This window comes from Sesamum indicum, linkage group LG1, assembly GCF_026168435.1.
Source record: "Sesamum indicum cultivar Baizhima isolate 11 linkage group LG1, ASM2616843v1, whole genome shotgun sequence".
Lineage (NCBI taxonomy): Eukaryota > Viridiplantae > Streptophyta > Magnoliopsida > Lamiales > Pedaliaceae > Sesamum > Sesamum indicum.
In genome coordinates, this window is record NC_142657.1 from 14,729,356 (window position 1) to 14,752,357 (window position 23,002).

The 23,002-nt window shown below is 35.4% G+C and overlaps 4 protein-coding genes across 10 annotated transcripts; 2 read left to right on the forward strand and 2 right to left on the reverse strand.

The window, feature by feature from the left end:
* The first annotated feature begins 732 nt into the window (after nt 1-732).
* On the forward strand, nt 733-2,196 carry LOC105161571 (S-adenosylmethionine decarboxylase proenzyme). The gene is given in 2 exon segments (XM_011079305.3): nt 733-1,863; nt 1,866-2,196. Coding segments are annotated over 2 exon segments (1,023 nt in total). The 5' UTR covers nt 733-890; the 3' UTR covers nt 1,916-2,196.
* Nucleotides 2,197-9,429: 7,233 nt separating this feature from the next.
* Nucleotides 9,430-12,903, forward strand: LOC105161581 (protein CLAVATA3 INSENSITIVE RECEPTOR KINASE 6). Its single transcript, XM_011079317.3, has 12 exons — nt 9,430-9,653; nt 9,795-9,919; nt 10,012-10,141; nt 10,237-10,308; nt 10,390-10,533; nt 10,663-10,734; nt 10,818-10,877; nt 10,972-11,069; nt 11,163-11,315; nt 11,406-11,747; nt 11,846-12,225; nt 12,316-12,903. Exons 1-12 carry the CDS (start codon nt 9,604-9,606, stop codon nt 12,634-12,636), a joined length of 1,947 nt encoding a protein of 648 aa, XP_011077619.1. The 5' UTR covers nt 9,430-9,603; the 3' UTR covers nt 12,637-12,903.
* Nucleotides 12,904-13,067: 164 nt separating this feature from the next.
* On the reverse strand, nt 13,068-15,563 carry LOC105161591 (F-box/RNI-like superfamily protein). Of its 4 annotated transcripts, none has more exons than XM_011079350.3 (4): nt 15,409-15,563; nt 14,138-14,959; nt 13,808-13,966; nt 13,068-13,729 (listed from the first exon to the last, which is right to left on the reverse strand). In XM_011079350.3, exons 2-4 carry the CDS (start codon nt 14,945-14,947, stop codon nt 13,430-13,432), a joined length of 1,269 nt encoding a protein of 422 aa, XP_011077652.1. In that variant the 5' UTR covers nt 14,948-14,959; nt 15,409-15,563; the 3' UTR covers nt 13,068-13,429. The 4 variants fall into 4 exon arrangements, with proteins under 4 accessions (XP_011077652.1, XP_011077638.1, XP_011077646.1 ...); XM_011079336.3 differs by having other exon boundaries at nt 14,138-15,041; nt 15,409-15,544; XM_011079344.3 differs by having other exon boundaries at nt 14,138-14,996; nt 15,409-15,543.
* Nucleotides 15,564-16,455: 892 nt separating this feature from the next.
* LOC105161625 (Phosphoribulokinase / Uridine kinase family) lies at nt 16,456-22,960 on the reverse strand. Of its 4 annotated transcripts, none has more exons than XM_011079375.3 (12): nt 22,616-22,960; nt 21,294-21,649; nt 20,606-20,720; nt 19,308-19,503; nt 19,116-19,229; nt 18,836-19,009; nt 18,470-18,664; nt 18,008-18,130; nt 17,828-17,937; nt 17,437-17,542; nt 17,112-17,342; nt 16,456-16,994 (listed from the first exon to the last, which is right to left on the reverse strand). In XM_011079375.3, exons 1-12 carry the CDS (start codon nt 22,696-22,698, stop codon nt 16,773-16,775), a joined length of 2,025 nt encoding a protein of 674 aa, XP_011077677.1. In that variant the 5' UTR covers nt 22,699-22,960; the 3' UTR covers nt 16,456-16,772. The 4 variants fall into 4 exon arrangements, with proteins under 4 accessions (XP_011077677.1, XP_011077668.1, XP_011077686.1 ...); XM_011079366.3 differs by having other exon boundaries at nt 21,294-21,652; XM_011079384.3 differs by lacking the exon at nt 22,616-22,960 and adding an exon at nt 22,442-22,598 and having other exon boundaries at nt 21,294-21,652.
* Nucleotides 22,961-23,002: the final 42 nt, after the last annotated feature.

Genomic DNA, 23,002 nt, shown 5'->3' on the forward strand with positions numbered 1-23,002 from the left:
AATAAGTAACTGATTAGTTGACCCTGGATTTCAATATGAAATTCTTTAAACTTAATTGAAAATTAAGTTGGTTGATGATTTGCTATGGAATAAGTGATTTTCCTTCAGTTGCTGAGATGATATTAAAACTCATTTGTCCACAAACCTATCTCTTGGTGAATTCACAACTAAATGCGTTTAGTTTCGCACAGACCTTGATCAGGTTCTTTGTTTTCTGTTCTTCACACTCTTTGGCCTTGTCATTTACATGTTTTTGGTATTGTCATGTAGCTCTTTTGGGTTCATAATGTTTCATATTATTGTTGGTTGCCAATGTTGAGAATCCAGTCTGCCCTTTTTTGTGGGTGCACAAATAATGTGCATTGTACTATGCATCAGATGTTCTTTTGCCATTTTGTTTTATTGCCAATCATCTAATGCATAGGCATGACTCTAAAAACATTATCTGGTCATTATGCAGTCAAGAGTTGATGATCTAATGGAGACCAAAGGTGGGAAAAAGAAGTCTAGTAGTAGTAAATCTTTATTCTACGAAGCTCCCCTTGGATACAGCATTGAAGACATTCGACCAAACGGAGGCATCAAGAAGTTTAGATCTGCTGCATACTCCAACGTAAGGCTCTACATCCTGATTATGAGCCATTTTATGGTCCTGTGCTTTAACACAATTATAAAATTGTGGTGCTAAAATTTCTTTCTTCCTTTTGCAGTGTGCTCGCAAACCATCCTGATATTCTTTCACTGGTCTCCTGATCACGTCATTGGACGTGGTGCAAGCTACTGTTTTGATAATATTTTAATTTTCCGTTCTTTAGCTACACTCCTTTTCTTTGTTCTCCAACTACCTTCTTGTCTTTTTGATTTCCTGTTGTGAGGATTCTTGTCTTGAAATGGCCCTACCCGTTTCTGCAATTGGGTTTGAGGGTTTTGAAAAAAGGCTTGAAATCTCTTTTTTCGAGCCAAGCATCTTTGCTGATCCCGAAGGAAAGGGGCTCCGCTCTCTTTCCAAAGCGCAGCTCGACGAAATTTTAGGACCTGCTGAATGCACCATAGTTGCTTCATTGTCTAATGAACATGTTGACTCCTATGTCCTCTCTGAGTCGAGCCTCTTTGTTTATGCTTACAAGATTATCATCAAAACTTGTGGGACAACAAAATTGCTTCTGTCAATCCCGCCTATCCTGAAGTTGGCCCAGTGCCTTTCTCTTTCAGTTCAGTCTGTGAGATATACCCGTGGAAGCTTCATTTTTCCAGGAGCACAATCATACCCTCACCGTAGCTTCTCCGATGAAGTTGCTGTCCTTGATAGCCATTTTGCGAAGCTTGGTTCAGGCAGAAAGGCTTATGTTATGGGCAGTCCTGATAAGCAGCAGAAATGGCATGTTTATTCTGCATGTGCCGGAACAGTTGAAGCTACCAGTCCTGTTTACACTTTAGAGATGTGTATGACTGGGTTGGACAGGAAGAAGGCTTCTGTATTTTACAAGAATGAATCAAGCTCTGCAACTCTGATGACCAAGAGCTCTGGTATAAGAAACATTCTCCCGGAATCAGATATATGTGACTTTGAATTTGAGCCGTGCGGGTATTCCATGAATTCCATTGAAGGAGATGCGGTATCTACTATTCATATTACACCAGAGGATGGTTTTAGTTATGCAAGTTTTGAAGCAGCTGGGTATGATCTGAAACAAGTGAACATGGGCCAATTGATTGAGAGGGTTCTGGCATGTTTTGAGCCAAAGGAGTTTTCTGTATCTGTGCATGCTCAATTTGGTGCCCACTTATGTGATGATATTCATGTCCTGGGTATGAAAGGTTATACTCCTGAAGAGAGATGCTTTGAGGAGCTGGGAATGGGTGGATCAATCATCTACCAGAAGTTTGTAAGGACTGCATCCTGTGGATCTCCTAGGTCTATTCTGAAATGTTTCATGTGAAAATGTGGCTGAGAAGAGGAGGTTGAAGAAGAAAAGGAGTAGTATTTTACAGTTTGTTTTGAGTGCTTTAAATAAAATGGTGGCCTTGCCACCAGTTGTTATATTTGAGTGTCTTGTGTTGTCATTTTTAAGAATGTTTTATGTTGGTATTTCGGACTAGACTTGTTAGTTCAACTCCCAGATCGATAGTTCTCTGGAGGTACTATTATGTTGGAGTGCTGAATAAAAGTTTTGAGCTGTTTTGCTCTGTTATTAATCCTTTTACAGTTGCATTACCATAATATCTTAGATGACAAGATGAAGATGCTTGTTATTGCTGTGGAAACTGCTCATTAGTTAACAGGAATTATTTTAAGTGTTGATTTGCTGTGGCTCTGAATATGGAAATCCCATCAATGGTGTATTCTTTGATGACTTGGTCATTTCGTAATTATATCGATAAATCCCATAGCACTGCGGACTCTGTTTCTGAAATAGACATAGGCCATGTGGTCATGGAATCATATTTTGTGGAAGTGGGCTGGCTGATATTCTAAATAGGGCTGAGGGCACTTGCCTTTGGAAATGGCAGGTAAAATATATAGCAAGCTTAGCTGAACATAAAAGGATTTATTCAATGATAGAATTCTGGGCGATTGATTTTGCTCATTCTTTTTTGTGTTAATATTACTGCTTTTCTTTTCTCTTTTTGTGCATGGTTTAATATGATCTACTTTTACTCATAAGATTCTCCTATAGCTATACCTACCGGCTACCAGCTGCTGCTGCTTTTGGCAATTTGAAGCTGCAGCGGAGGGAAAACTGGGGCCACTTCAGAAGCCAACTTTTAACCATCTCAGTCTTTTGACTTTTTTAGCTTTTTGTCCAACAGTCTCTTTGAATTCAATAGGCTCCAATTCCATTATCGATTAAAAAAAAAGTAGGTGGCCATGATCTAGGGCCTAGCACTCTAGGTAGCCATGATCATAACTAGTGGCGATTCTGGATTTCCAAATGTACTTACCAAGGACTAGTGTATTGCTTTTTTTTTTTTTGTTTTTTTTTTAAAACAAGGATTAGTGTAATTGATAGCCTGAGTGGTCCCCTCACCCCCCCCCCCCCCCGCCCTTTTTTTTTTTTTTTTTTAATGATTTGAGATTTGCATAACCGAAGAAATTAAACAAATTACACAGACTCAAATTTTGAGTTTAGCATTCAAGATACAGTCAAATGCAATAAAATCATTCCAATTGATTAGCCGTGGAGTTTGCTTGCTTTCTAATAAATTGAATTTTTCATGTAAGCCAACTATACAAGGTGGTTTGATCATTTTAATACACTTTTTTGGTGTCTAATTTGCACTTTTAATGGGACCACATACCATATTTACTGTTGAATGAGAATCAATTTGAAAAATTGACTTTTTTAGTATTGGGGTCATTTGCAGACAGTAGTTGATTCGGCTCAAATATGTGACCTTTCGAAATAATCTAAATTTCGGCTTATGTAATCTCCCCATATCGATGATGGGTCCTGAGGATTAAAACACGTACGTTAGGCTCATCGGGTTCGTCCCTGATTAAGATCCTTCAATGCTCAAATTAGTTCAAGTCAAGATAGAAATTTGCGATTAGGAGGTGAACGGCCTAAAACAATTAATGTTCGTTACCTCAAATGATTTGTTTATGAGTATTTATAGAGCCTAACTTTATACTGTAGATGGAGCCACGTATCGCAATTTGGGCATTCCTTGAGTTTGATCGAGTGGTGCACAATCCATTCCGTCTTCTTGGGTCGGTTTACGTGTTAAGATGCGGCGCAGGGCTCCGACAACTCGACTCGTGACCTTGTATGCGGATCCTGTTGTAATGCGTATTTTATCCTTAATAAAGGGGCTTCTTGTCTTTTTAGCTAATAATAAAAGTTCTCCTCACCAGTATTGCTTGCCAAAGTGCTCCTGTTTCAACTTGGACAACATTATATGTCTAGAATGGCTTGTCGGTATCTTAAAATGGCATAAATCCCTCTAGTCATGTTGATTGCTAATTGGCCCTGGATTCATTTGTAACAATGTTAAATTTTCTTTGGAACTTAGCTGTTCGATCAAATGAATTATTTGGGGACAAACCCTTGTGACCTCCGCAACCACAATCAAGCTTAAAATCTATGTCTATGTCATGACTCCTAATAAAGATGATTTGATAAAAAGACCCTGTCTTATATAATCCCAACCCATCACTTCATTAATAATAATAAAAAAAAGATTTTAGAAATTATTCTTATAAATATCCATCTTTACAGGAAATGCACAAGAAGTTGCTATATATATGTATATTATCTATACTGATTAGTACGTTCCAAGAACAGGTTCAATGGAAATTGGACAAGATTATTTGTTTCTTTGTTTTGTCTATATATAGTAGTTGTATTATTATTTACTATAAGGAGTAGTTTATTTATACATTTGGTTGCGTATATTATTATTATGCAGAGCATATATGATATAAAACATTATTGTAATAAGATAGCTTTGTATTATTTGGCCCTTCTTGTTTAAGAGGCGAACATCGATGCTTGTTTGATGATTTAAAGAGAAGCAAAGTGACAATAGAATCAGAAACGATGATTTTCTGTCGAGTAGGCAAATTTTTGTAAAATTTCGACCGCTTTCGACATCATGAATTAAGAGAGACAAAGCCATCACAACTTAAAATTTGCATGCTTTTTTTCATATTAGGACATGAAACCAAAATGCTAGAAACACACAATTCAGCTCATTAAATTTCACATTTCAGACATGTCTTCACATCATTTGTAAAAACAATTGCATGCAAGTATGATGGATGTTTGTAAGGAACATATATATGAACAATTTGACAAATTAAAGGGGGCATCCAATTAGACTCATTAACATTCACAACATCTCCACTTACATATTGTTAGTCATGTTATGGAATTGTTGAAACCACAACAAAGGGAATGAAAAGCACAGGTAGAGAATGAAGCATGATGGAATCCTAAGCTCCAAAAGTTATAATCAGAATAAATTCTAACTTTACTTCAAAAAATAATTAGAAGGTGGGCAAAAATCTACCTTTTCATCAATCTTAGATGCCAAATTCCCCTTCATAAAATCACAATTATGCTTTTACATATATTCCAATTTTCTTGTCCCCTCAACCCCTCAAGAGTTGGGAATTAATATTCATTTTACTATATATATATAAATTTGAAAAACTAAAAAAAAAAAAAGGGTTTTCTTGTAGACTTTATTCAGCCTTTTCTTTTTTGTTTTTTTAATGAACTGATTATGATTACATTATAAATTTCAATCATCAACAATCAACGTTTGCTAGCCATCAATATCAAATATGTATAATTAACTAAAAATTACTATTAAAATAGACTAATATATATCCACACATTAGTAAGACTCGATCCATGATTTTTTGGTTACGAGACCTCAAATTAATCGTCAACTAAATAAGACTCCGTTGACGGCTTTATTTAGGTTGATGGGAGGAAAGTGGAAGAGGGGTATGATGAGACATATATGTGTGGTGGGGTTGAGAGTGTCAAGTTGATGAAATATGTTGTGTTTTTCTTGGACATAGACGAAATATAAATGAGGTTGTTGTTGTGTATTTATGTATAAGTAGTGCATCTTCTATTAAAACCAAATGATGTGTATATGTTATGTGTAAGGCAGCAATTATTTGGTACTCATGCATTTGGGTTCCACCACTAACACCAAATCAAATCATTCATCGCCATTTTTCTACACTGTCCCTACCCATTTCTTTGACCACTTTTTGGCTCCAATTTATTTGTCTCTTTGAGAGAGAGAGAGTGTATGTTTAAATATCTTGATATATATTGATAATAAGTTTATTTTCTTGGTAGAAATAAATATAAACGCTAGTTATGAGGTGATGATCGCATAATATACATTCTGTTTATAAATTATCTCTACTTTTTAGATAATTATACATTAATGCACCATAAATATTAACATTATTTATATTTTTTTTTGAAAAATTACATATACACCTTAAAAAAGTCGACACTATTACAAAAATTACCCTTATTTTTTGGCTGTTGGAATAGTTTTATAATCACACAAAAAACAAAAATAATTTGTGTAAACAGACTACAAGCAGAAAATATATAAATTTAATTATTCCAATGGACGTAGGTAATGAAGGGATCCAAAGAATTAGTGATTGAACAAGGTGAAGATATCCACAATGCACGTGTTGTAGAGTGCAGATACCATTATAAGATCAACACCACACATTTTCTTACATGCATCATTATACTTATTTATGTCTGTCCCTACAGACATTCTTATTTGGATTAATTATTAAACGTTTCTCATGAACTCCCTCTTTTCAGGAATACTTTAACTCTAACATCCAGATTTAAGGATCATTTTTAATTGCTATATATATATATATGTGACCTCTAATTTTGCCACAATCATTATTATTTATGTTAATTTATGTATACTAATTTCAAATAAAAAAAGCATCCAACGAAAGAATCAGTACCATTATAATTTGTTAAGAAAAATAATTTATTATTTTAGTACATTGAAATATAAAAAAATTAATTAAGTATATAAATAGTTTCAAATTAAAAGTTACATCCAAAAGACACCCCCCAAGAAAAAAAGATTTATTCAACAATTTATTTTTTATAATAAATAAAGTAACAATAATGGGAAGTGACATAATTAAAGTGAGAAAAAAAGGAAGGGTTGAGTGGGGAATATAGGCAGTGAGTAGTGTTGAGGTGGAAGAGTGAAGATCCCACGAGGAACCATTAAATCATTAATCTCTAACAATGTCTCGAGATTCTAACCTTTTTCTACTCTCTTCCTTTTATTTGTCAAGCCTCCTCCATTTAAGTTGGAATAGTTGACTAAATTGTCATGTCATCAACCTTAATTCTTAAACATTACTCCTCCTATTCTTCACAAAGAGGTAAGAAATCGTTGTTTGTACTTCGAGGCCTTTGATGATGTCATTTATGTAAGTTTGTATTTAAATAAGTTATTATTAGTTGTTAAATTATATATAATATTATTAGTATGTGTTGTTTTAGTGTTCATAATTATTTATGTGATTATAAATTTATATAGACAGTATCGATTTTTTTTTTTTTTAGTATCTCGTTAGCTGATAATGTAGGAGTGACTATTAGACAGTGATATATATGGGTAAGAGAAGAAATACAACTCGAGCTCATAGGGAAATATGACATGGCTCGAGAATGGTACGAGGACATTATCGTGGTGGGTTTTATGCGAGGATTCTCTTGTGCAACTAGTTTGAAGGGAGCTCGGGAAAATTCGATACGGGCACTGCCCAACGACCGTTTCAGGAGCTCTTCTTGAAGATTTGATATGAGAATCTCCTGATGCAACCTGCATTTGACACAAGCGTTTTGAGAGATTTTCATAATAATTTGATACGAAGGTTTCCAAATACAGCCTATGCTATACTCTGACACTATTATTTTGAGATACTTTCTTGAAATTTAACTAAAGAATTTGTTAATAGAATTCTCTTAAAAACTATATAACTAGCATCTCCCGAGGCAGAGAAGAAAAGCAAAAAGCAGCAAGGCAAAAGCCCTTTTGAGAGTAGACAAGTAAGTAAGAATATTACTCTAAACCATCTTATCCTCAAGTGTTGCCCATTCCCACATCTTGCAAGAAATTGAATTTTCTTGTTTCAACCGTTTTCAGATGCAACCAATCAATCAAATTAGTAATTACAAATCAATCACATTAGTAATTAATAACTAATTTATATTTGAATTTTTAGGCATTCTTTTTAACTTGCTTCTTTCAATTTAGTTCCTCAATCTAAGTAGATCTTGACCATCCATGGAATTCCAATTAACAGCCGTATCAATATTTATATTCTATAAATTAAAATGAATAGTAAGAAAAAGATTAAGATAAGTAAGACATACATCTTATACATCTAGAGAAATTTGAATTGGAAGTATTGCAATTATAGAGTTGTGAGACCACTGATATAATCATTAGACTGAAATCTGTCACAATGATTGAGAAATGAAGAAGGTAATAAGGGTATATTATGATTTATTCATAAAAGGAAAATACTTATTGTGCCATAGGGTCTGTGTTCCTATTTGGGTGGTCCAGCCCAATTAGATCATCAAATCAAGATTTTTGATTATCAAAACACACTCATATGGAGATGATGCTATGTGTACCATGTAAAATTTATCTTCACTACAGTACTCTAGTTTAAAAAATTCAATTCTAAACATTTATTTCGAGTTCACACAAATTTAAATATTAGAGGATTTTAGTTGGGAACCACCCAACGAATGTAACGTTTGTCTTGTCTTAAGTTCTTAAACTGTTTGGGTATTTTAAGAGAGATCGCATTATTCGACTTGAATGAGGAGGTATATAATAATAATCAAAAAGGAAAAAAGAATAGTCTTATTTATTCTAATTAGTAAATAGAATTAGTGAGGGGTTTTGTTGGATCAGCCCATTTCCCCTCCTTGAGGTTACCAATATTAGATTCTTATTGTAATTATTTGATAAAATCAGAATTGATGTAGATGACAGGCACAGAGAATGTTTGGATCCAGATATGAATTAAAACCGAAAGTTAGCAAAATCCAAAAGCCAAATCCCAATACGCGTGTTCCTCTTTCAAACACGCTATCCAAAGCAAATCCAACAACACGACTTCTCTTATCTTTCTTATATTTTTTCTTGTTTTTTGAAACAAATTATCTTCCTTAACTTTTGTGTGTTGTGTGAACATGTAACGACTTGTCTTGACTCGAGACAAAATTTTCTTGCAAGATTTGTATGAATTTGAATGTTTTATTTTTTAGTATTTTCACACAAATTTATAATTAATTCAATTTATTTTGCTTAAAATTATGTTTAAACTTATTTATTATATGTGAATCTCTTTAATTAAGGAAAAATTCAGTGCCGCACGGATGAATTTGTACTCACATGAACTTTGAATCGTTGGATTCACATATGATAATGATATCATGTGTGATTTAACGATTGATGATTTATGTGGGTACAAATTTATATAAGCTAATCAAGATACCAAGTATGTAATATTTAAATGCAAAGAGGGGAGAAAAAAGTATGTAGAGAAATTTTTCCTGCAGTCTGAGTCAGACTCTCAGAGCATCAACTCTGCTTTACATTTTAAATTATGTGATATGAAAGAACTCAAATTCTAAAGAAACGCAAAAATAATAGAAAAAGAAAAGAAAAAGAAAACCCTCCAAGCAAAAGCATGATTGGAGGAATTTTCTTTTTCCCATCAACTTTTTGACTTAATTTTATTTTAATATTACTTTACATATATTCTTTTCTTCAACTTCGTGACAAGTAGAGACCTAATTAAGTTAACTAATTGTTATGTATTTTGGACCCATAATTTGATCTATCCTGAAGTTAAATAAAACATTCAGTTGCTTTATAAATATAGATAAATAAATCGATTATTGATTGATTTATAAATATTGTTGTATTACATATTAATTGTTGTAATCGTATATTTGTTGCTTTAGAATTATGGATGTATTTGAAAAAAAAAAATAGTGGAGCAAGTGGTGGGCATGTTACTAGTCACTTTTACTACAAAAACGCCTGTTTTTTTCCATGAGATCTGATACAAACTGTAAGACAGTGCAGTTTGTGGTATGGGAAGCGTAAGTAGTTGTACTGTTCTCATGTGATGTATTTGATTCTTGCTTCTGCAGAAGTTTTAGTTGAATCCTTGAAGCAACAAGTTTCAACTGTTGTGTCCAAACACTGCCTAAACCTCAATTCTTGTTGATATTATACTACAGTAGTTCTTCAAGTTGTGATCACATAGAAATGAAAAGGGAAGAAGGTGTTGTTTGTTTGGTGGCTTTATTCAGATTCTGGGCTTATGCAACTGCTTTGCTTACACCTAATGGTGTCAACTATGAAGGTAAGTCTTTGTAGCTTTCACTCTGATAAAAGTAGCTAGTAATTTGGCCTCGTACTAAGGGAAGTTGTCCATGTTTTGAAATTGTGCAATAGTGCTGGCTTTGATGGATATAAAGAAGTCATTGAGTGATCCTCATGGAGTTCTGAATTGGGATGAAAACTCTGTTGATCCTTGTGGATGGACTATGGTTTGTTGTTCCCATGATAATCTAGTCATTACACTGTAAGAACCTAATCTGCAACTCTTCTGTCTTTTTCATAAGAAATTAATTTTCACATTTGTCTGAAAATAATTGGATTAATGCTACATCCTTGCAGAGCTATTCCAAGCCAGAGCTTATCGGGGACGATATCACGTAGCATAGGGAATTTGACACACCTCACAAGTGTGTGAGTAGCTGGAAAAACCAAGCTGAATGAGTAGCGGTTTTTATGTCGGAATTTTAACACAATTTTAACTTATGTTTGCAGGCTCTTGCAGGATAATAATATATCAGGACCAATACCTCCTGAGTTGGGAAAACTCCCAAAGCTTCAAGAACTTGATCTTTCAGATAACTTGCTTACAGGAGAAATACCTCCTTCTTTATCTCAACTGAAAAACCTGCAGTACATGTAAGCAGCTGTTTACTCTTTGCAACAGATGAGTAGTGCTGAATTTTTTAAAAATATTTTCAGGGTTTTCTTTCTAATTCCAGTAATGAGTTCCTCTGTTGCTATTTTTGTCCAATATGATGGAAACAGGAGGTTAAACAATAATAAGCTGACTGGAGCCATTCCTTTAGCTTTGGGCAACTTGACTCAGCTGACTTTCCTGTAATCTTCTGATCTCAATTTTGCTTGGAATAACTCAATATTTAGTGCAAGAGTCTTTTTCTGATTACGTTGTAATGTTTTAGGGACTTGTCGTTCAATAATTTGAGCGGCCCGGTGCCAAGACTTGCAGCCAAAACGTTCGAGTGAGTTTTCCTGTAGAAATTATTTTGAGTTCCAGTTTCTCTGGACTAGATATCAAGTTACGTTTGTTGATGATCAAACTTTTTCTGATCACAGTGTTTTAGGAAATCCTATGATTTGTGCAACTGGCAAAGAGCCAGACTGCAAAGGAACAGCTCCAATGCCCCTCTCTTTGTCTCAAAATATTTCACAAAGTAAGAGTTTTCTTTGTTCTAAACCCAACTTCTGTGAATTGGTTGTAACAATCCTGTACTAAAATGTCACATGTTCTTGTTTTTCCTTGTAAGATCCACAGTCATCAGGAAAGCCAAATAGTCACAAAAGAGTTGCTTTAGCATTTGGCACAAGCCTTGGCTGCATCTGTCTGCTGATTCTTGGGTTTGGTTTTCTGCTCTGGTGGAGGCACAAGCACAACCAGCAGATATTTTTCGACGTTAATGGTAAAATGGAAATAATCACTTACTATATAGAAAAAGAACCACCATCCAGTATTCCCTCTAACAAACCGGTCTATTTCCCTGAATTTTCAGAACAACATCATGAAGAAGTGTGCCTAGGAAACTTAAGAAGGTTCCAGTTCAGAGAACTCCAGATTGCAACACACAACTTCAGCAGCAAGAATATTCTTGGTAAGGGTGGCTTTGGAAATGTCTACAAAGGTTATCTCCACGATGGGACAGTTGTAGCAGTAAAGAGGCTCAAGGATGGAAGTAACATTGGAGGGGAGATACAGTTCCAGACTGAAGTCGAGATGATCAGCCTAGCAGTGCACAGAAACCTCCTCCGTCTATACGGATTCTGCATAACTCCAACTGAAAGACTCTTAATTTATCCCTATATGTCTAATGGAAGCGTTGCTTCGCGCCTTAAAGGTAAAAGGTCCATTGCAAAAAGGCCTAATTCTTGTTGTTATAAACCATTTTCTCTTTCTGTTTCTATTTCTGATCAATCTGAGTGATTTCTGCTATAGCCAAACCACCATTGGATTGGTCTACGAGGAAACGAATAGCCTTGGGAGCAGCAAGGGGTTTGTTGTACCTACATGAGCAGTGTGATCCGAAGATCATTCACAGGGACGTGAAGGCGGCAAATATATTGCTTGATGATTACTGTGAAGCAGTGGTGGGAGATTTTGGATTAGCAAAGCTTCTTGATCACCGAGACTCACATGTTACAACAGCTGTTCGTGGCACTGTGGGGCATATAGCGCCTGAGTATTTGTCCACAGGCCAGTCCTCAGAGAAAACGGATGTTTTCGGGTTTGGAATTCTGCTGCTAGAACTCATAACTGGTCAGAGGGCTCTAGAATTCGGCAAAGCAGCTAACCAGAAAGGAGCTATGCTTGATTGGGTAAGCAGAAACTAACTAGCAAAGGTGTTCTCTTGCTGTAGATTCTATACCCTTTTCTCCAAATAACATGCATAGGTAAAATGGCTTCAGGTGAAGAAAATTCATCAAGAGAAGAAGCTTGATGTGCTAGTTGACAAGAATTTCAGGAATAACTATGATCCCGTTGAGCTTGAGGAAATGGTGCAGGTAGCTTTGCTGTGCACCCAATTCCTTCCCATTCATAGGCCGAAAATGTCTGAAGTCGTTCGGATGCTTGAAGGAGACGGGCTTGCAGAAAAATGGGAAGCTTCACAAAGAGCAGAGGCCACCAGGTGCAGAGCAAATGAATTCTCCTCGTCAGGCAGATACTCCGATCTTACCGATGACTCTTCATTGCTTGTCCAAGCAATGGAACTCTCAGGTCCTAGATGATCGTATATTTCCCAATGGAAGAGCCAGAAACAGCATAAATTTACAGCCACCAAAACACAAGAAGTCCTACGAAACAATGTGTATAGCAGTTTGATTGGAGTGCACTGGACTTTGTCATGACTGTACAGATTCAGTTTTGAGAAACCAACTTTTTAGGCTGCAAGGCTTCTTTATAAGTGGATTATGTTGAATAAGGATTTCTTAGAGGTTGTAAGTTGTACCAATAATGTTCTTGATATTGAGTTGAGGCTTTTCAGTTTGGCTAAAGGTATGCGAAAAAGGTGATTTTTTCTTTCTTTCTTTCTTTTTTTTTCCCTAGCAGCAAATATCCAACCAAAACCAATCGCATTCTCTATTAGAAATTGGTACCTCATTTTATATTTTATTTCACATGTATATAGTAAACTATAAATTGAAATACCAATTTGAAATAAAGAAGTTCGGACTACGCATTTTACAGGCATGGTTCACATGCCATTTTGAAAAACCAGTGAGGTTCACTCTGGTAAAAGTGTAGAAGTAACAGTGTTATACAGAGAAATCAGTATGGCTTCAGCCTCTCTCTTTCAATCACCTGCAAGAATAGATTCTGTACAAAATATACAGTATTCAGAAAGAAAAAAAAAAAAAAACATAGAGGAGCTAACTCAGTGAGTTTCCATGAAAATACAGGACAGTGACATTCGAGTTGGAAATTTGAATCTTGGAAGCCTTCCTCGTGTTCTGTGAATCTTCATGCCGCATGAGAAGACCAATGGGAAAATGGATTTTGATGTATAAATTGCAGCACATCTCATGCTGGTTCATGAATAAAAACGATCGATGCTTGTGGAGAAGCCCGTCTAAAGCACACTAAATCTATCAACATATTCAATCTGCCCTCTGTCACGTACAAACTAGGTGTTATGCTCATTTCTTCAAGACTAGGTGAATGTTCAAGTAGAAATTTGATAAATTTCATTTCGTGTGGCACGCCAGACACATCAGTCAACTTCACAGTTTTCAACTGGCGAAGCATGCAATCAGTAGAAAACTTTTCATCCCAAAATTGCAAGTCAGGAGCTTGTGTTGCAGCAGATGTATTTGAGGAACCCTACAGAAATTAGAGGACTACTTACAAACTGCAAGTACCAAGAGTGATGATAAGTTTGACATATGGTGCACAACTCACAGAGATTTGCAGTGCTTTCAGGTTCGGAGAATTCACGATCAGCTGAAGCACAACCAGAACTTCTTTTACATCGTCAAAGCTAACTTGATATAACTCAATGAACTTTAAATGGTGATAAGTAATTGGACTGCGTCTTTGGCCATTGCCTATACTTAGATACTTAAAATAAAAAAGATTAATGAGTTCAAACCAATCAAAACAAGTCCATAATGACATTAAACAGTGAACATAATCAAGGATCCAAGTCATATACACTGGAAAAGGAGATGGGGTGGCAATAAAGAGCTTTGTTTAGCATGTTACTTGATCATGTAACACAAGATGACTTACCTTTGTGAAGTATATATGCCCAATCAGCCTCTCAAGCTCGGGTACACCACCAAGAAACTTGTCAAAATTGCAGCTCGAGCTTTGTTCAAAGTGTTCCGCTATGTCATCAGTCATGTACATAGCAACAGATATAGCAATCAAAAGTGGGGTGTTTGCAAGACATAAATCCTTAAATTCACCTTCCAAAATCAAGTATTTGAGGTTTGGAGCACGGACAGTCAGCTCTAAGCTATCAAAGTATGACAATGTCAGACTCTCAAGGAGGGGGCAACTTGAAATGAGACACTCAATATCATCTGGGGGAATCAAAACTTGCTGAAGATTAAGGTATTTCAAGCACAAGAAACCTTTAAAGTTTGGTGGAGGGTCCAATTCACACCGAACAAGCTCTAACCGCATCAGATTCTTGCAAGAAAAAACACAAGAGGGTGCCCTAAACCACTCACCTTCTCCTAATTCAAGAATCAACTCTTTGACATCCTTTCGAGAAATAAAGAGGAGCCACTGATCAATATCAGGAGAGCTCTGCAAGAACGAGCTAGATAGAGAGAACTTGTGAATTGGACCATCATGAAGAAACAAAAATCTGGTTATAAAATTCACAATTCTGTCCTCAACAACCATTCTGTCATTGAACTGGGTCGCACTTCTATCATCAAACACAAGATGAGTCATGGAGGCCCATTTATACCTCCACCTGTTTGATAAAATGCTTGTCCTTACAGCATCTCTAATTGGCAGCTTTGTCAGTATGGTTTCTATGATACTTTGAGGCAGATCACTTAAAAAGTCACGGTCCAAGTCCTCCATTTGAATCTTCAGCTAAAAACATTCCAATTAAGCAGTTCATACACCACCACTAGAACAATTTAAATATAATAGTTTGAGCGCGATGATCCACAACCTTGCAGGGGGAAAAAAAAGAAGAAGAAGAAGGTATGGCATAAACCCATGAAAGATCTCTCGCAATTCTTGTATAATTCGAATTCTTGAAAAAGAAAGTTAGGAAAAATAAGATAGCCCCAAAGCTTTTGCCTCTCCAACTTTGTGGGGGAAGAAAAACAAAATTTAATTCATTTTTCAATCTAATACCGAACCAATTTCCCATCTTATGCAGATAGATTGCTTCGCATGATTTCTATGGGTAAACATTAAAGAGAAAACAATCAAATTTCTCAAAAATTTCTCAACTTCCCCACCAACCCATGAGACCCGATACAGAAGTGCAACGCGTACAAAAATCAGAAACAGGAAAAGGCATAAAAATGTACCTGAATACAGAAAAAGGACTAATGAGATGAAAGTGGAGTGAGGGCTTCTCTCATCTTCGTCTTGTAATTTTTGATTTACTCCACCCACTAAGCACACTAACAGATGGAAACCGGCAAGAATACTTTTTCGCGTGTGTGATTGGAAGTTCTATGCTATTTTCCATTTTAAATTTTAATCATTATTTCAATTGGTTTTGCTTTTTAAAAAAATGAATTAATATATAGATTTAGAATATCTAAATTATAAAGATGAATAGCAATTTAACCCTTGTGATATTAAAAATAAACACATTACTCCTTATAAAAAAATATAGCAATTTATCCCCCTATACTTTTTAAAATGAAACAATTTACCTCCTTGTACTGGGAGGTAAATTGCTTCATTTTAAAAATTATTGGGAGATAAATTACTGTATTTTAAAAAATATAAGAAGGTAAATCGCTATTTATTTTTTATAAAAGGGTAATTGCTCATTTACGATATTACATTGAGATTGTTTGCATTTTTTCCTAAATTATAATAAATTATCCTAAAATTTGTTATAATCATAAATACTCCCTTATTATATTTTAAGATTTGTAATTATTTAACAAATTAACATTTGAGATTAATTGTCGTTTAATAAGATGATCGTTAATTTTAAAGGGATACTTTCAAATTTTCAAATAATAAAAATATATTTATAAATATAGATAATTTTAAAGAGAATTCTTTATAATTTACTCCATGATATTACGATCCATATGTGTCGAGTTAACAATATTGATAGAGTTTATTAAAGAAAATACAAATAAAAGATTTGCAAAATACTCCGACGATATTAGAACATAAATAAATCAAATAATCAACACTAACATATATATATATATTTGATATTTTTAATTTTAGAAAAAATATTAGACACCATTTTCAACTTTAATTTCTTTCCATCTCTTGTTTAATTCATGACCATGGTGCTGTCTTTTCTTTCTTTTTTATTTTTCTTATTTTTTGTAATTCATAATGGTAATAATAATCAAGAATGGTGGTGCTGAACATACTGAGAATGAACCAAAAAATGTGGACTAAGAAACCAAAGCCATAATCAATAGGTCAAAATTTCCAGTTCCAAAGTGAAAAGCCATCTCTTCCCCTATTTATCAATTGCAACTTAAACTTGAGAAGAAAATGCAGAAGATCCCCATAAAGCTACAAAATTTGCTAAGTCACACCCTCCACCTACAAAACTCATCAAGAACTATGTGAGAAGTGATTTTCCTCCCACCACCTGAATTCCTGATCAAAAGGGCGCCAATGCAGAACATTTGTGGGATCCAATGAGATAACCGAATAACGAAACGGGACGAAACATGTCGACTAATGCTTAATTTCGTGATAAAGAGCCCTTAACCAAAAAAATTCCCAAGCCACCAATAGCCAACGATGCTAGTATTGTAGAAGTTGTAACAGGAGCTGCGTCGGCCATTTGCCGTTCTTTGCGTTTTTTGTCATGCTGTGGCCTTTCTCCCAAACATTTATGCAGAAGATTGCAGAGATTATCTAGCTGATGCATAACTTGGCGTTGCCCTCGAATTATACTTGAGAGCTGTCAAGAGCAGGATTGAACACATTATCATCAAGAATAAATGAGTTAGATACTGAAGGCAGGTTTCATTGAACAACGACAACATTATTAATCAAGAACAGATGAGATGAGTAATACCTCGTCAGTCAAAGAAGAGTCTTTTGCTAACTGGGAGGAAGATGACGAATTTGGAAGAACAGATCCAGTTATGAAGTAAGAAGTTGGGGCTGACCAATTACAGGCTTCACCCTGCAATGCTATGTTTTCTGAGCTTGTTAACTTGGAATTTAACTCTTCGATGCGAGATGTGAAGTCGTCCATCCGCTCATTTAGTGTGGAAATTTGTTCTGAAAGCTGCGTGACAGCTCCCTATCACATACAAGTGTGCAAGATTAAAGAATGTTACAAGATATTATAGCATTCTTGGAAGCTTGAAAAATTTGGAAGATCATTATTCAGATACCACGTGATTGGCTAATGTTGAAGGTGACTCTGTTCTATCCTCGAACCCAATGTTCATCTTGGACAGGTTTTTGTCTCGATGTGTTGAATATGATTGTGACATACCACTGTTCAAAACAAATCAAGTCACAAACCAGTTCAAGGCTACCCCTCTAAATTCCAGGATCATTGAAGCAAGAATAGGAGAATCAGTAGCCAAACAAAAAGCTCAAGGAAAACTTCTATTTAAAGATTTATAGAAGATTTTTTCTGTAATATGTGATAAATAGTAAAATATTTCCTGATATAAGACCACTTAATCACACGTATTTGAAAAGGTAAATTTGCATTTGTAGTAAAAAAGATGCAAGAGCATTCCAGAAGACAAGAAAAGCATGGGTTAGCAATTGCACCTTTTGAGATTCTTAATTCTTGTTTCAGATGCTTGATAAAGTGCTTCCTTTGGGCTTGAGACAAGATCATCATCTAGGCTAAGCTTGGTCTTTAAATCATCTGGCAGTGCCTGTCAAGATTTCAGATTAGGACCACCATGCAATAGAAGAAGTCAATATAGTACAGATTAGTTATCTTACCATAACCTCGTTCACTATTTTCTCGAGTTGTATTTGTTGAATATAAGTGCGTGGAACATATGAACCTTCTAATCCCAGCTGTTCAGCCACACACTTTACAACCAGGCGATCTCTACCTTGTACCTGTCTCAAGCAAAGAAGTTTGGGTGCATCTTTAAAAACCACATGCAACAAAAGAAGCTACCTGATATTACATTGACAAGCAAATGAACAAGGTCAATAAGTAGACATTTACGTTTTACACCATCAAATTTTTAAACTATATATTTTGTGCCGCTTTTAAGTAGAGATTTTCCAAATTGACCAAGGAATACATTTGTCAAAGTTCGAGTTGTCTCGAGTAGATAAATGCATCAAAGTATCCAAATACCATGCAACACTTTACAACAAACATATTGGAAATACTTGCCAATGCACGTAATTTTAAAAGCTGGAGTAGACAAGAGAGAAAAGGTTTCACACCTGAACATAATGACGGTTCAACTGCTCCAGCCAATCAATTTTCACACAGACCCTTTCATCACGAAAGACATGGCTGCTTCTTTTGAGTATGGCTGCTATTGTGTATCCCAGTGCCATTAATCCACCGAGAAGACGTACGCTAACCTCAAAAGTTATTCTTGGAGATATGGCGAATGGAGGATCGGTAATCCATTCCTGCAGTCAGTGGCATACTCAATTAGTCACTTTTAGATAAACCAGGAAATATTACTTTCAAGAATGTAGATTTTGCATTCAGATACTTGTCCCTAGTGGGTAATTGCAACACAAACTGAAAAGCCTGTTGATGCATTCATCGACGGAAAAAACAAAAGGGAAATAGAAGACCTCAAACATGAGGTTGTATTTTCCATCTTTATTCCGCATCCTCAAATATGATTGGCAGGTCTCCTGATCTTCACCAGGTGGTAGAAGATATATGTCATATGTCTGTTCTGTACTTTCTGAATGTTCTTCAGACATGAGAGACTTGATTTGCTCTACAGCGACATTCCTCAGAGACTAAAAACATGTATCAAATAGTTATTGGCATACAGTATGTCATTCTTGACCAGAGCATGGAATAGCATAATTGACCAAGCCAGATACAAACAAGGTAGAAGGTTACCTTTAATATATAAGTAGGACTTTGGAATCCAGTGAATGGGTTAAATTTGTTAACTATTCTTATGTGTGCAGTGCACAGATCAGGCTCAATAAAAGCCTTATACATTGGATATACCTGTAGAGAAGTCCAGCTGAGCAGCTGAGACAGAAGGTATTTCATGCTATATTAAGCTTAGAGATTAGAAATACAAACAGTTTCAGATATTTGTTGAATTATTTCTTCAGGTTCCTGCCCAGCACGTTGTATGTCCCGTAAAACCCGTTTGACAAGATCAAAATGCACACCACCCGTCACAGATACCCGAAGATCCAGTAAAGGACGCAACTTTTCACTTAAAGCGTAAATGCCCTCAATGATCACAATGCGGGAGCTTGGTACTTCAAGTGTCCTGCCATTACATTACTGTATGAGATCATAGAACAATACATATGCAAATACAAAAATATCTCCTAGACCTTACGAAGTAACTGTTCATCAAGAAAGGAAGAAGAGTACTGACAAAGAGAATGATAATACAAAATAAGTCACAACTAGAAATCCAAAGAAGATCGATAATTTAAAGGAATGACAACTAAATCATCATAAAAGTGATAATTGGTATAAGCTAGCCAAGGATTTCAAAATATGACTAACATAATAGGAGTATCATGCACCTATTAATTTAAGAAACTCTAAAGACACCTTTACTTCATTTTATTCAACAAGGATGAAAGGGGAGAGAAACAATTGGAAGGGAAAGTTCTTTACATAAGGGGAGTTCTTCAAATTATTTGGTATGATCAAAGGGAAATAAATCCCAAATACTTCCCCTTGTTTGGTATAACAAAAATAAAGTCATAATTTATTTCTTTTTCTTTTTGTGCTAAATAAACAATAAATAAACTATTATATTATTTTAAAAATCACCATAATTCAACTTGTGTTAAACTTAAACTTCTGCAGAATATGTCAACCACCAAGTGGCACCTTTTTCCTTTTTCTTTGGGAAGATGACACCCCAAAACAGGCAGAATTAAAAGAATATATATATACAATTTATTTTAACAGGAGATAAAGGTAAAATATGACAAGATACAATTGGATGGGGGTTTTATGCATGGAGAAAATGATGAAAAGAAAAATAGAGGATCTTTTTATGTCTTGTGGAGTTATATTTCCACTTTTCTGTACTTTGAAGTTTGAACAAAAACAAAATTGGGCTATGGAGACATTTCATATACCTCCTATTTTACTTTCCATCCAATTATTCTTTTCTAACCAACAAAAAGTAATTTATCTTATATGCCTTTTTATGATTCCACTTATTTGGTACAATCACTTTTTCCCCCAATCAAATGAGCAATTCATTCACATTGATTAATACAGGACAGCGAAAAAAAGAAGTAAGAAGAATGTTCAATGATCAGACCATAACTGTCTACAGATCAATCATATTGGAAACCAGACCAAATAAGAGCTTAAGTGAGTGAACATTAAGGACTGACTGGCACCTGTATCCTGTGCGGGAGCTGGTTTTGAAATCATAAATAGGGACATCAACCTGCTTTCCTGCCTTGAGATCATGAATGTTCTTCAGCAAAGTCTCGTAGTCTGTCAAGCGAGGGTCTGTTACATGATACACCCAAGAATTATGTCATAATTCGCATTGACTGCTCACCATTAATGAAGAGTTCTTGGTAAAGAAACTAATAATTCCTGCAGGTTATATTTCGCAAGATCATATTTACATTCGAAATGTAAGAGCAAATATAGTGATGGCTAAGTAAGCTGCGAAGTTCATAACATGGTCTTGGGGAAAAGGGATTATTATAAGGTGCTATCCAATTTCACAACCTTGGACTGTTCATATAAGTGAAATATATAAGTAAAGAACAAAAGTAAAGGGAATTTGTAAGTTAGAGAGAAGGCATTTCGCCGGACAATATTAAACTGATACAATGGTCCAATCTTGGATTTGCAAGTGGCCGAATATATGTCCACCAAACCAAGAGAACAAATCTCAAAGTCGACATTTATATTTTAGGCTATCTATCTGAAAAAGTTTACACACTACATAAATATAAAGATCATAAGTGCCTATATGTGAGAAGTACCATTATTTGCTTTCACATAAATATCATCACCATGTTATCACATAGTTGTTTGTTTATGCTCAAAGTAACATTCTGATTTTCTTACCATCGAAGTTCCCATCAATTATCCGACTTGCATCATTATAGTTGTCCATTGAAATAACAGCAATGTTGGGCATAAAGTTAAGTATCTTCTCTGTAAATACAGTCTTCCCAGCACCCGAGGGACCAGCTAACCCTACTAATATAAGTCGATCATTCTTCTGTGCCAACAACTGGCATGCACGGACTACAACAAAAAAACCTTTCTCAAATGACAAATTATGAGTGAACGGGGCAATCTCATAGCTGCTAGAGTCCTTCCTTTTGACCAACCGAACTTGATCTTTCAAGAGGCTAGGTATCTTCTGAGTTACTTCAGCAGTTGAAGCACTTGGACTCATTGATATTATAATTGGTATTCTTCTGTAAAGGAAAAGTATAGATAAGAAAAGAGAATACAATAATCTTTTGTTATTCCATCGAAACTAGCATAAACGGGTAAATGCTTGCATATCCTTATGCATGCTCAGACAAGGTTACTAACACATCAAACAGCAATAAATGTAAACTGCAACAAAAATTTATTCGAGTGTTCTAAAAATACACACAATGGAACATGGGCTCCAAGTCCAAGTGGTGAAATTGCATAGTGCGACAACAGACTCGTTTATCATTAGTACATATATCACATTCTGATAAGCACTCGTTTGCATGCTCAGAAAACTACAGAACTCATCTCATCCATGATCCATGTCAAATATGAAGCAGATAAGTAAAATCAGTGAACAAGAATAGAAGTATCATTGTGAGTTCACCACATCATCTACACAATCCACAATTACAATATAAGTTATGAAAGCACTAAACCAAATGCAGAAAATTTCCCTAGTCCAAAAATAAACTGTGACAGCATCAATTCCAGAAAGCCAACATCCTAACAATTTGCTACCACCCAAAATCAGTTTCCGTCAGCCCCCACCAAGTTTATAACAACCCACGTATACGTTGCCAACTCCAACAAACAACTAAAAGCAACGATCTTTACAGTTCTCAAATCAATTCATACTAATGAAATGTACCATACAACATCACGAACATATCTTCCACACAATCATCATCGTTTTAAAGACTCAATACTCAATCAGGATTGCACAAGAACACTAAGAGATGATCCCCATTACAGGGACGCACAAAACCAAAACAAACACATACCCAGATGACAAAAATCAGGAGGAGGCCAATGCGGAACCAAGGAAAGTCACAAAATTGCAACCCAAAAACGTTAAGAAGATTTGTCTGGATCTACAAACAAAAGCTAACCAAAAAAATTGGAACCTGCTTGCACTTAAAAACAAACAAGAATATCCATGTTTAAATAACACAGACCTCCTCTGCTGATAGTATGCTTCGTTCACAAGTGGGGTACTCAGCAAAAGAAAAGAAGAAAAGCGTAGTGAGCCTTTGGGCATTAACTGCTTAGCGCGGACGTGCTTGTGTTGTTGTATACGTGTACATATATGCCTTTCTGATTCTTGATTTATGATATTTTCCGTTTCCTAGTGCACCTTTTCTTTGATTGTAGATTCATGAAAAGATTGGGGGCAGATGGCAATATCAACGTATTTCACTTTTGCAGGGATTTTGCGGAACCGCCAATTCTAGAGAAATTGCCACGACTATAGTGATCGAAGACTCGCTGGACTCTACTTCTACGCTGAAGAGACAAAAGAGGGACCTTTCTTTTCCTCTCATTTATTTATACTTTACTCCAAT